Genomic DNA, 13,675 nt, shown 5'->3' on the forward strand with positions numbered 1-13,675 from the left:
CTGACTTTTACCTTTACATCCAGTTGTTGCTCTGCCTGCTTTTCTTCTTCTACTCCTCTAATTTGGTTTAGTATCTCCACAGACTTCCTTTGAGTTGTATCATTGTCCTCTTGTAGACCAGCTTCCTGCCTCTCTTCTTGTCTTTGTTTAATCTCAACCCCTACACCCTCTTTTGATTCTGCTGGCTGGTATTTGGTTTCGTCCTGATCTGGTTCAGATTTTTCTCCCTGGTGTTTCTCTGTCTGAAGGTCTTTGTCTGCTAAAACCTCTTGGTTCTTTCTTCCTGTTTCATCTTGATGTTTTTCAGGGTCTGACCTCTCTGTACCTTCCATATTAGCTGACACCTTGTTCCCCCACTCATCCTTCTTTTCTTCTGTCTTTTTTACATCCTCACTGCTTTGCTTCTTTTGCTTCTCTGCTTCCTCTTCTGTCATTGTAGTAATGTTCAACTGGTTCCCCTCTTTGTTTATTTCTGTTTTATCTTCAGGTTCTGCCTTCTTCCTCTCCTGTTTATCATCTTTGAAGAGACATTGATCACCATTTACTTCTTGTTGTTTGAGCTCAGTCTCATCTTTGTTTTCTCCTTTCTTTATCTCTGACTGAAGCATCTCTTTGCTCTCCACACTCTCTCTTTCTGCCTCCACTTGGATTCCTTTCCCTTCTTGCTTCTTCTGTCCTGTTGATCTAGAGACTCCTTTATTTATTTGTTCATCCTTTTTCTCTTTCTTTGGTCTCTCCTTCTCAGTTTTTGTCTCTTTCTCGTCTTCATCACTCGCTGCCTCTTGTTGTGTCTCTTCCTTCTCCATCTTCTGATCAGTGTTGATGTGTTTTATTTGTATTGAATGTCCTGAATCGTCTCTAACTGGTTTCACTGTCTCCTGTTCACTCTCATCTCCAGCATTTGTTTCTCGTCTTTGTCCCTCATCTTCAGTCTCACTCTTTTCTCCTGTTTTGTCAGGATTGTTCTCGTCTTTAACTGAAATGAGGTGAAGTCTTTCTTCTTCTTTTTCATTCACAACCTGAAATCCTGTTTTATCACTTTTAAATGTGACTAGCTTTTCTTCCTCAGAGTGTTCACTTCCATCCTCACGTCTCGTCTTCTTGTTTTCTGTGAAGACACAAAAGATGGAGAAACTGGTGAAGTTTGTGAATAAAAGCTGGCCTCATCATAAATGGATGTATGCAAATTAAACTAAAACTAAATGCTAATCACTTCTTGAACTCTAGTCTCATCAATACATCATCAAACGTCTGCATGACTTCATTAAACCTTTAGGAGTCTTACAATCAGAAGACTGACAGTTTGTCACTTACTGGATTTCTTTTGTCTCCATTTCCACACAACAAAGACGATCACAGGAATGAACACCAAAGCAGCACAGCCAATCACAGCACCGATAACAACAGTGCTGGGGAACGTGAAGAAATGATCTGAAATTGCAAAACAGAATTCTGTTTAAATTTACTGTTCAGCTCAGTGATCACATAAATAATGAATGACTTATATTTACCTGGAATAGTGAGGTGCTTCTCTCTGGTCTGGTTGATCTTCCTCTGTGTGACTCTACAGGTGAACTTCCTCCCATGTCTCTTCTCCACAGTCACTCTGCTGCTGACAGTGTAGAGACCATCAGGACCTCTGACTGTCTCAGTGGGTTCAGCAGAGAGGAGGTTTCCCTCGCCGTCCAGCCAAAACATCTCTGGCTCTGGATACCAGTCTGCAGACTCACACTCTAACAACACTCCATTGTTGTTTTTGATCATCTGAACAACAGGTGAGGAGACAGAACCTGTAGAGGAGAGGTTTCTTACATCATCATAAGATCTCTATTAAAGGTCACATATTATGCCAAACACACTTCACCATGTTTCTCTAACTCTAATATGTGTCTCTAGTCCGTCTACAAACCCCCCAATGATGAGAAAAGTCCATCCTCTCCGTCTTTCCCCTGTTCCACGTTTTAGAAAATGTGTGCTCAAACAGGCCGTTTGGAGATTTTCCCTTCATGACATCACAAAGGGCAGTAACCCCTCCCCCAGGTGGGTGACACTCCCACAGCTAGGTGTTTGTTCTGCCCTCTGAGTCTGCCTTCTCACCGTAAACAATAGGACATGGAGCGAGAAAGCCTGAGTACACCCGAGCCCTTCCAGAGAGGGGGCGTGGTCAGACACAGCTCATTTACATTTAAAGGTACAGACACATAGTGCGTTGCTTTTGATCTAGGAAGTCGGAAATGTGGAGTTACCGGTCTTATATTTCATCAGGAACGCCCCTCTGAAGTCAGAATTCCGACCTGGAAACTCGGAGAACCTTCAGTAGCCCATGTTAAATCCAACATGGATGCTCAACAGTAACGTTTAAGCTGTTTAAGCTTTTTGAGTAATTTAGTCAATTACACTGATGGTATTGTGAACTTGTTGTCATGTTGTTTCTGTGTGCAAACTATCACGTTGTGTGTCCTTATCGTCTGATATTAGCTATATAAACAATAGTTTTCTCATATCGTGCAGGCCTACTCTGGGGACAAACTGTTCTTCAAATTAAATTCATTCCATGCTGACTTGTAATGATGAATTATTGCACATGATTATTCTGAGTAATATTTTTTTTCAGAAATATGAGATTCAAATTTGGTAAGACATTTGCCCTGTAGTTAATCTTGCAGGTTGCTGGACAGATAAACACTTTGAAAGCACAAATGAAAGATTTGAATGCACATATTCTTTCTAACATATTCCTCTCTCATCAGCAACAAATCCATGACCGCTGCATGACCATTTATTAAATAATCATAAAAACATGTCCTCTTACCTACAACAAGCTGAACAGTGGAGGTTTTTGACAATGCAGGCATGAAGCATTTGTATCCTCCCTCATCAGAGACTTTAACTTTGGAGAGTTTCAGTGAGATGTTTCCCTTCTCCAGCTCATCGATGAACACTGATGTTCTTCCACTGAAGGACGGATGTTTTATAGTCTCCAGTTCTTCGCCTTGACGCCACAAGAGGACAAATCTGGGGTTCAGGTCAGGTCTCGCCCACTCCACAGTCATGTCAAAAGCATTCATGACGGGGTCCAGGTGACATGGCAGAATAACGTCTTCACCCACCAATGAAACTACTGGCTGAGATGGAACGATCACCTCAGACTGAGCTGCAAACAAACAGAGATTCATTTTTTATTCCTACAGCTCAGCAAATGTGAGCCATATGGTGTCATTAGAAGGACAAACTTAAAGGGATACTTCAACTATTTGCATTAAGCTTTGTATCATTAGAAACCTGATAGTATTTTTGAATGGTCGTGCATCCAGCCCTCATTTTCCCCTGAGATGGGAAATCTTTGTATTTCTAAGTCTGAAAAGGAGCTTCCAGTGACGCAAAATGACGATTATTGCATCACTGGAAGCTGTTGCGGTTAGCGGGGTGAAACTACAACGCTAGTTCCTCATATTTTCAACCACTGAAGCTACAGAGCAATCACAGATCAGTGGGTGGGAACTCACTCCCAGAATCGAAACTTAACGTCCGCCATATTGCTTGGAAGCTATGCTAACAGGCTCTATGGAGAAAGCTGATAATGGCGAAAAAATATAAATATAGCGGCGAGACGGCTGCTTGCCGGGAGCCCGGCCGCAAGCCCGGCCTGTCGGCAGCAACCGTCTCGCGGCTATATTGCAGCCGCTGCCAGCTCAGCAGCAGAGACATGATGCCTGCCTGTCGGGGGCGGTGAGGACGAAGAGCCCGGGCCGGCTCGAGCTGGGGCGGACTGGCAGTGTCAGTGCTCTCACTGTTTGCCTATGGACACAGATATAGAGTCTATTTTCTGCCAGGAATTTCCAAGATCAATTCTGGAAGAAATCTCTGAATCAGTTGAGGAAATGGTCTTATGTGTTGAAGTAAATATGTCTGTAAATGTTTTTATTTCTATATTTCTACTGCTATATTGTATATTTTGGAGAAACTGTAACGATCGAATTTCCCTCTGGGATTAATAAAGTATTTCTGATTCTGAACTAGAGGACCTTAGTGTGAGTGGCCTGCTGTGCTGTGCATTCTGGGATTTGGTGTCTTTCATCCACATGAGCCAAAAAGACACTATCTGCCTTTTCACAGCCAAGATGGCACCAACTTCAAAATTTATTTCACATTTCTACTAAATATATGACCCAATGTCTATACAGATTCACGTTTCAACGGGGGAAGTATCCCTTTAAACTTCAGTAATTTAAATAACTCTTCATGTCAACATGAACCACACTGTTTGTAATGTTTGCAACTTACCTCTACATGAGTTCATCAGGGCGAGGAAGACAACAGTGTAGAACACCAGGTCAGTGAAGGCACCATGCTGATAGTGAAGGGACCGTCTGTTGGAAACGTGAATCATCCTGGAGCTCTGAAAAGTAAAATAAAGCATGATAAAACATTAAAAAAGACAATACTGAGGAGCAATTAAAAAGCCTCTTGCAGGTCAGAGACCACAGTTAATCAAACTGTAGGTAAATAAATGAACGTTAGTATGTGCTGATGGTGACCTCAAAGCCCTCAAGTTAATTTATTAGAATGGTTTATAAACATGATTTTGAAGGGTTGACTTGTTTAGGTTGTCAGAACAGAAATCTGTTTCTGGGTCTCTGAGACTCCACATGTGTTTTAATAATCTTTCTGAAAATCTGTGATGTGATACGACCTCGTGCGCAATACTTGTGCTTGTGAATTTCTACATTTTCTTATCAAATCATAAACAAGAACATTTGAATTAGTCTTGCTGCACTGGACACTGAGCGTACATTCAATTAAATATCATCAATGGACACATTTCTGCTTTAAAAATCATATTTTATCAAAGTTTAGCTGCAGAACAGCTCAGAGAAGCAAAAAAAATGGGGTAAACATCCACTGCACTCACTGAAGGTCTTTGTGCTATTTCTTCTTTTTAGTTACTAACAAGAACACATGCAGTGACCATTGCTTCATATATTAAAGGGGACATATTGTGAAAAATCAACTTTGACAGTATTTGTGGACATTTATTTGAGTAACCTGAGCAGTGTTTCCCCTACCATTATATTAGGGGGCGGCCCGCCCCCCCTGAAGGTTTATTTTTTAAGATTCATTTTTGGGCTTTTTGTGCCTTTATTATAGTGATAGGATAGCGGATAGAGTCGGAAATCAGGGAAAGAAGTCATTTAAGGATATCTTTCCGATAGAAAAGGACAGTTGTCATTAAAAGTAACGCATGAACACCAAGATTCCTTCAAGTGTTTGTGTCGTTGTGTCGCTGTGTCGCCATGTCCCCACCCCCCCAACACTGTAAACCTAGGGGAAACACTGCTGAGTGTCCACAAAATGTGAAATAAATCCATCCAGTCCTTTGTTTGTGGTCTGCATAAGTCTTACAACACAGAGATAAATGCTCTGTTTCAAATGTGCTCTCCTTGTGATGTCACAGTGGGATTCTGGTAAAAAAAAAAAATCCCCTCCCCTCCCCTGATATCTCCACCCATGGACTCCTCCCCCACCCTAGAGCAAAACTTTTGCGCAGGTATGCCATTTTTATTCTCACTACAGAAGAACTACGGGGAAAACTCGGGGGGGTGCTCCATGCAACCAGAGCCGCTGTATTATATAAGGCTCTGTGTTCAACATAGCAAAATTGCCAAAAAAAATCCCTCTTGAATCCTGCGGAGTGTTAAGACAGCACAAGAGCAGAATCACATCAGCTTCAGAGTAAGAGAGAGAGAGAGAGAGGGAGGGGGAGCAATAAGTTCTGCTGTCCGTACATTTATCAAAACTGAAGTTTCTCCTGGCTCCGTTTTTAAAATGTTAATGTACAGCTGCTTGCTGCCAATTCTGTGCTGAACTCCAATAAACAACAGAATATCTGTTAATGTAGGTCTACAGCTGCTTGCTGATGTTTCAGTACAAAACTATAACGGAATATCGAGTGGAACTTTTCTAAACGTGAGGCGTACTCCTGTTGTTGTTTATGTCTGTGTACGTTCGAGCATAAATTGAGCAGATTAAAATTGTGTGTTGCAAAATTAATTTAGAGGGAAAACACATTTGATATAAATACAACCCAATAGATACAAGACAGATAAGAAAAATAAGAGTATGATAAAAAAAAATGTTGTTTTATGCTGTGAACGGGTGTTTTTTTTATATTGTGGAGATTTCTTTGCGTACCACCACAGTGAGCCCGCGTACCACCGGTGGTACGGGTACCATAGTTTGAGAACCACTGATTTAAAGACACACACACCAAAACGGAGCGTTCTGAGAGAGCTGGTTTATACAGGGTCACAAACCTCCTCTGGTGATTGATTCATGTTATATTTTGACCACAGCACAGATGTTTCATTTAGACCACAGGGGGAATGTTTGAAAAGGTGGAGAAGGGGGATGATATGTCCTCTTTAAACACAAGCTAGATGCCATGCATTCATGTTTCTAGCTGTGGCTAATTTGAAACCCCTGTCCCTTTCTAAGTTTTGAGATAAATCCTCAGGAGGTGTGAGCATGAATGTCTGTATGACCCTCTCTGTATAATTATTAACAAGTCCTTCTGTGTCCTTCACTCTGCACGTTTTAAACAAACAGTTTAGTTTCACTTTGATTTGGAAAAAAAATCAGCTATAAAGTGAATTTAACAATATTCATACATAAACAGACAGTTTGTCATTAGGTAAACTTAAATGTTTTATATAAAGACAGTTTTAAACAATGAAGGCTCAGCAGGAAGTTCACCACCTCTCTGTCCCCACACTGTTAAAGTTTGTCCCGGTTACCGACGGAGTAAAAGACTAAAATCAAAACCAGCTGCTGGTTATAGTCGGAGGTATTTGGTTTGAATATATTGACTCATTAAATACAAATAATATGACTAAAGGCTACATGTATTTTAAACTTAATGTTGTCCCATAAACACATCATGGGAGCATCTGTCCCTAAGAAAACAAAAAGTCTAGTCTGCGTGTTTAATCTTTAAACAAAGAGAGATTGTTTTTCAGCGTGTTATAAACCCAAAATGAACACATTAATTCAAACATATTCATACCTGTTGGATCGTTGTGGAAGTCTACCGAGGACTCTGATGGGTCAAAGTCTGATAAAAAGAGATAAGCAGATCCTCAGATCCCCTGTAATAAAAAGGTGTGTTCACGTTTCATCGGCTTTATGAGCTTCAGTGGACGTGACCGTTCATACCGTTCAATGAAGGATTAAAGGATTCAGAACTTCGGTAAAGTTAGAAAGATATTCACAGATTCAGCTTTCAATCACAGTAATGTAGACTGCTGGTGTTATGTTGTAGAGGAAATTTAAAGATGGATGTAAAATCCATCTGTGTGGAAATTGTGTCCTGAAAGGTGCGCATGTAATTCTCTCCATAACACCTCTTGTGGCTCGAATGCGCCAAGACAGTCTAAACCAGTGATTCTCAACTGGAGGGTCGGGACCCAAAGGTGGGTCGGGAGCTGTTTACAGTGGGTCATGTTCCTGGAAAAAACCTGTTCTCGAACAGTCTGTCAAGCGCTTTTTTAAACATGTTTGTTTATATCTTCCATCAGGTGTTTTGCATCGTCTGAGCTATAACATTTGATGGAAGCTGCAAACATAAAAAATGCTAAATTTTGCTTTAAATAAATCTGATTGGTTGAAAAATAAAATTTGGTTCATGGTTTTTCAGGGAGGAGTTGGTGTTGGGTCCTGAGGCTAGACAAGTTGAGTACCACTGGTCTTGACCCCTCTCAGGGACCGTCTGCAAATTGCAACACCGAAAAAAAAAGATGTTAAAAAAATATTAAATTATTCATCCTGGAAAGGTGAATTAACTGTAAATAAAATCACTATATACATATATGATCCCATGTTGTTTATACTACACTTCATAATTCGAAAAATATGCTTCATCAAAACTCATTTTGAGTAATTTTTAATAGAAATAATTTTCAATAAATCCCATTTATAAGCTGTAGAGTGAAAAAGGTCATTGGGTCGGGGGTTATGTGATGTAGGCCTCGATGCCCTCTCCTCCTCTTTCCTGCTGCAGCTGAGAGTATGACTGTGTTTAAGCACTCTGTCAGTGTTACAGCTGCAGAATGAGAGATGTTTGAGGGTTCATGTCCAGACAGAAAAAATAACTCAGTCCCTTCTGAATTTTTGCAAAATATGTACATAAGAGTATGTGTGTTTGTCTTTTTGATCGTAAGTGTTTTTGTTCAATTAGTGCACAATTATTGAGGGATCATGTTGACATGCTTTTATTCTCTCTATCCAGACAGGAAGCTGCAGATGATGAACAGGAGAAGAGAGAGAGAGACAGAGAGACAGAGAGAGAGAGAGAGAGAGAGAGAGAGAGAGACACAGAGAGACAGAGAGAGAGAGAGAGACAGAGAGAGAGAGACAGAGAGAGAGAGAGAGAGAGAGAGAGAGACAGAGACAGAGAGAGAGAGAGACAGAGAGAGAGAGACAGAGAGAGAGAGAGGGGGGGGAGAGAGAGAGAGGGGGATCAGCAGAGGACGAGATAGAAACCTTGCAGACACTACTGATTAAACTGAAATGTGTGAGATTGTTGGAAAACATTTTGTTATATAACAACAAACTAATGGTAGAAAGATGCATTCTACTTTTTATAATAATCTAATCATATAATTTTTAATAGTGTGTTTAAAAGTGTTTAAAAACAAGCATCCCCTAAATATTTTTGTTGTTTGACAATGTGGTCTTATTTTTCGAGGAAATATTTAAAATACAGTGTTCTTCGATACTTTTGCTTTATTTAATTGTAATGGAAATTTTCCAATTTTTTCCTTTGCTCCAATTATTGCCATTAATACACAGGTAGGGGTGAAGTCTTACGCAGATGCAAACAATGATTTTCCAGCTGTTATTAAAGTTGAGTTGAAGGTTTATTGAAGTGACTTGATGGAGATATGAGAACAAAAAACATACCATTTCCAGTGAAGCATAGCCAGTAGAATTAATGAATTGTAGTTTGTCTGAGTGCTGGTCTGAAACATGAATGCCGGTCTGGTGAGAACTGTCTGTGCTCCCCCTACCTGTGCCTTCCCTTTCCTGTCACCTGTGCCACTATATATACACGCCCCTGTGCATTCAGTGTCCCTAGTGGAAAATAATATATTCAGATAAATCTAATTATACAACATGCCAACGATAAACACAAAATGGCTCCTACATGTTTTATATGAAGACCGTTTTAAACAATGAAGGCTCAGCAGGAAGTTCACCACCTCTCTGTCCCCACACTGTTAAAGTTTGTCCCGGTTACCGACGGAGTAAAAGACTAAAATCAAAACCAGCTGCTGGTTATAGTTGGAGGTATAACTTAATGTTATCCCGTAAACACATCATGGGAGCATCTGTCCCTAAGAAAACAAAAAGTCTAGTCTACGTGTTTAATCTTTAAACAAAGAGAAATTGTTTTTCAGCGTGTTATAAACCCAAAATGAACAAAATTAATTCAAACATATTCATACCTGTTGGATCGTTGTGGAAGTCTACCGAGGACTCTGATGGGTGAAAGTCTGATAAAAAGAGATAAGCAGATCCTCAGATCACCTGTAATAAAAAGGTGTGTTCACGTTTCATCGGCTTTATGAGCTTCAGTGGACGTGACCGTTCATACCGTTCAATGAAGGATTAAAGGATTCAGAACTTCGGTAAAGTTAGAAAGATATTCACAGATTCAGCTTTCAATCACAGTAATGTAGACTGCTGGTGTTATGTCGAGAAATGCACCCCTCGCGGAAGTGTCGGAAAAACGGTATCATATTTCTGCGGGCAGATCTGTGACGACAAAGTAGACTATGTGCAGTTTACACTTGATACACGTAAAGTGTCCTTATTGTTCTGACCTGCAAACACTGTTTGACTCTAATGTGTTTGTAGAGGAAATGTAAAGATGGATGTAAAATCCATCTGTGTGGAAATTGTGTCCTGAAAGGTGCGCATGTAATTCTCTCCATAACACCTCTTGTGGCTCGAATGCGCCAAGACAGTCTAGACCAGTGATTCTCAACTGGAGGGTCGGGACCCAAAGGTGGGTCGGGAGCTGTTTACAGTGGGTCATGTTCCTGGAAAAAACCTGTTCTCGAACAGTCTGTCAAGCGCTTTTTTTGAAAAATGTTTGTTTATATCTTCCATCAGGTGTTTTGCATCGTCTGAGCTATAACATTTGATGGAAGCTGCAAACATAAAAAATGTTAAATTTTGCTTTAAATAAATCTGATTGGTTGAAAAACAAAACTTGGTTCATGGTTTTTCAGGGAGGAGTTGGTGTTGGGTCCTGAATCTAGACAAGTTGAGAACAACTGGTCTTGACCCCTCTCAGGGACCGTCTGCAAATTGCAACACCGGAAAAAAAAATTAAAAAAAAAAAATTAAATGTTTCATCCTGGAAAGGTGAATTAACTGTAAATAAAATCACTGTATACATATATGATCCCATGTTGTTTATACTACACTTCTTAATTCGGAAAAATATGCTTTACCAAAACTCATTTTGAGTAATTTTTAATAGAAATAATTTTCTATGAATCCCATTTATAAGCTGTAGAGTGAAAAAGGTCATTAGGTCGGGGGTTATGTGATGCAGGCCTCGATGCCCTCTCCTCCTCTTTCCTGCTGCAGCTGAGAGTATGACTATGTTTAGGCACTCTGTCAGTGTTACAGCTGCAGAATGAGAGATGTTTGAGGGTTCATGTCCAGACAGAAAAAATAACTCAGTCCCTTCTGATTTTTTGAAAAAATAAGTAAGAAGGGTCAGAAGTTAGACCCTGAAGCCTCTTCTCCAAAAGAAGTAGAGTATGTATGTTTGTCTTTGTGATGGTAGGTGTTTTTGTTTAATTAGCACACCATAAATGAGTTGAATGCTTTTATTCTCTCTATCCAGACAGGAAGCTGCAGATGATGAACAGGAGAAGAGAGAGAGAGAGAGAGAGATAGAGAGAGAGAGAGAGAGAGAGAGAGAGAGAGAGAGAGAGAGAGAGGGATCAGCAGAGGACGAGATAGAAACCTTGCAGACACTACTGATTAAACTGAAATGTGTGAGATTGTTGGAAAACATTTTGTTATATAACAACAAGCTAATGGTAGAAAGATGCATTTTACTTTTTATAATAATCTAATCATAACATTTTTAACAATAGTGTGAGAACAGGAAGTTCTTAAGTGTTTAAAAACAGGCATCCCCTAAATATTTTTGTTGTTTAACAATGTGGTCTCATTTTGAGAAAATATTTAAAATACAGTGTTCTTCAATACTTTTGCTTTATGTATTGTTAAGTTAAAATATTCACTGTGCTTCAAAGATAGACATACAGACAGAAAGTACTGTTTAAATACTGTAGGTGTTATTACCTATATTCACCACAAGATGGAGTGTACTACTTTGTGAGTCCTTCTGTGTTTGTTTCTGCATTGATTTGGATGTAAATAAGGAGACCACTCTGCATACAATATCAAAAAAAAAGCCTCACAAAGTCTTCAGACCAACCACATCGTACCAAGCTAGATTTAATAAAAAATAAACAAATAGTTTGACACAGTGACAGTTGATAAGAGGTAAACAGTGCAGAATTACATTGCAAAAAAACTGAATCTGAAAATGTGAATTAATAATAATAATAATAATAATAAATTGTATTTATAAGCGCCTTTCAAGACACACTTTCTGGACACACAAGGACACTGTACAACAATCAACATTTAAAAACAATGATGGATAAAAACAGCATACAAAAAATAAATGAAATGTAGGACAGTGTAATTACAGTTAAAATGTCAGAGTGAGATCTTGAACAGATGGGTTTTGAGTCTGGATTTGAAGATGGGGAGAGAGTCAATGTTGCGAATGTCAGGTGGCAGAGAGTTCCAGAGCAGCTGAAAGCTCTGCCCCCCATGGTGCTGAGGCGGGCAGAGGGCACGGTGAGGTGGATGGAGGAGGAGGATCTGAGGGAGTGGGCTGAAGTGGCAATGTGAAGGAGGTCAGACAGATATGGAGGGGCGAGGTTGTGGATGGCCTTGAAGTTGTACAGGAGGAGTTTGAAGACGATTCTTTGCTTCACCGGGAGCCAGTGGAGTTGCTGTAGGATGGGGGTGATGTGATGGTATGAGGGGGTTTTGGTGACAATACGGGCAGCAGAGTTTTGAACCAATTGGAGCTTATGGAGGGACTTATGAGGGAGGCCGAAGAGGAGAGAATTACAATAATCAATACGGGAGGTGACGAGGCTGTGGACAAGGATGGAGGCAGTATGGGGGGTGAGGGAGGGGCGGAGACGGTTGATGTTTCGTAAGTGGAAGTATGCAGACTGGGTAATGTTATTGATATGGGATTTGAATGATAGTGTGCTGTATTATGAGCGTCCATGTAATACATCACACTAATGGTCACCAAAATGCACAGAAATGACATCATCAGACAATAATGTTGATTGAGAGAAGTTGTAAAGTGAATTTGAGGTACATATTTCATGCTCGCTGTTAAGTGTGACCTCAGCTCACAGTCACTGAATTTTAAAAAAGTCTGCCATGTTGGTGGATGCACAGGTTGGCATTTTGATAAAACTTAGATGAAAAACATCTAAAAATAATTCCACATCTCACTGTTTTCTTTGTGATTGATTTGACAATTTCAAAATCCAAAAGTCTTCAAAAATCCTCTTCTAATGATTTGTTGAAAAAGATAAATAAGCTGCTCAGTGCTCCATCATTCAGTTCCTCTTCTCTGCTGAGTCGCCTAATGTCGACTGTTTTCTGTTTCAGCTCATCTCCCTTCTCTTCTTTACTCAAAGCTTCTTCCTCATGTGGAGTCCAATCACATGTTTTGGGTTAATATTTCTCTTCTTAAGTTTCTTCTTCAGACTCCATACTAACATCTCCCTCTTCCCTCATTAATGGCTGAATGATGCAGCATCAGCTGCTGATCTTCCCCTCCTCATTGTAATCCTGTTTGTATATTTTCTTTCTTCCTTCGAGTTTCATCAATTTCAGCTCCTTCATCAGTTTTGGACCCCTCTTTCCATTCTTCTACTTTTACCTCATCTGTGAGTCCTCCAGCTTTTTTATTTTTTGTTTTTCTGCGTTCAGCTGCTTGTCTGATTCTTTCTTCTCTTTCCCTTTGATGTTTGCTTTGTGTTTCCATGACCTTTTTTGGATTTTCATTACTGTCTGCTCCTTTGTAAGTGTCCCCTGCCTTCTCTTCTGTTGTTTTAGTGAGGGTACTTTGGTTCTCGTCTTGGTTTCTTTCTCCTCTATCCTCAGGTTCTGTCTCCTGTTCTCTGTCTTCTAAAAGAGGCTGGTCCTGAATTCCCCTTCGTTGGTTGATCATGTCATACTTAGGTTTTTTTTTCATTTCTAACTGAAGCTTCTCTTTGCTCTTCATCTTCTTCTTACTTGTCTTCAGTTTGAATTCTTCTCTCCGGTTCTCCTTTTTCTTCTTCTGTCCTGTCGATCCAGAGCCTCCTATATTCGATGGCTCCTCCCGATTCTCTTTCTCATTTTTTGTCTCTTTCTCGTCTTCATCACTCACTGCCTCTTGCTGTGTCTCTTCCTTCTCCATCTTCTGATCAGTGTTGATGTTTTGGGGCTGCACCTCCTTCTGTCCTCTACCAAAAGCCTCCTTATTCTGCCCCTCTGTAGCTGATTT

At 40.1% G+C, this 13,675-nt stretch overlaps 2 protein-coding genes across 2 annotated transcripts in view; both read right to left on the reverse strand.

Moving 5' to 3' along the window:
* Positions 1-1,651, reverse strand: part of LOC132974823 (trichohyalin-like) — a 34,497-nt gene extending 32,846 nt beyond the window's left edge. The window contains exons 1-2 of the mRNA XM_061039102.1: positions 1,512-1,651; positions 1,315-1,431 (exon numbers count right to left, since the gene is read on the reverse strand). Of these exons, the coding sequence (XP_060895085.1) occupies positions 1,315-1,334 (20 nt within the window). The 5' untranslated portion in view covers positions 1,335-1,431; positions 1,512-1,651. The remainder of the gene's footprint in view (positions 1-1,314; positions 1,432-1,511) is intronic.
* LOC132974825 (trichohyalin-like) overlaps positions 1-13,675 on the reverse strand; it is a 28,353-nt gene that overhangs the window by 1,379 nt on the left and 13,299 nt on the right. The window contains exon 6 of the mRNA XM_061039108.1: positions 1-1,108. This exon is cut by the window's left edge and continues 1,379 nt beyond it. Within this exon, the coding sequence (XP_060895091.1) occupies positions 1-1,108 (1,108 nt within the window). The remainder of the gene's footprint in view (positions 1,109-13,675) is intronic.

This window comes from Labrus mixtus, chromosome 5, assembly GCF_963584025.1.
Source record: "Labrus mixtus chromosome 5, fLabMix1.1, whole genome shotgun sequence".
In the NCBI taxonomy this organism is placed as follows: Eukaryota; Metazoa; Chordata; class Actinopteri; order Labriformes; family Labridae; genus Labrus; species Labrus mixtus.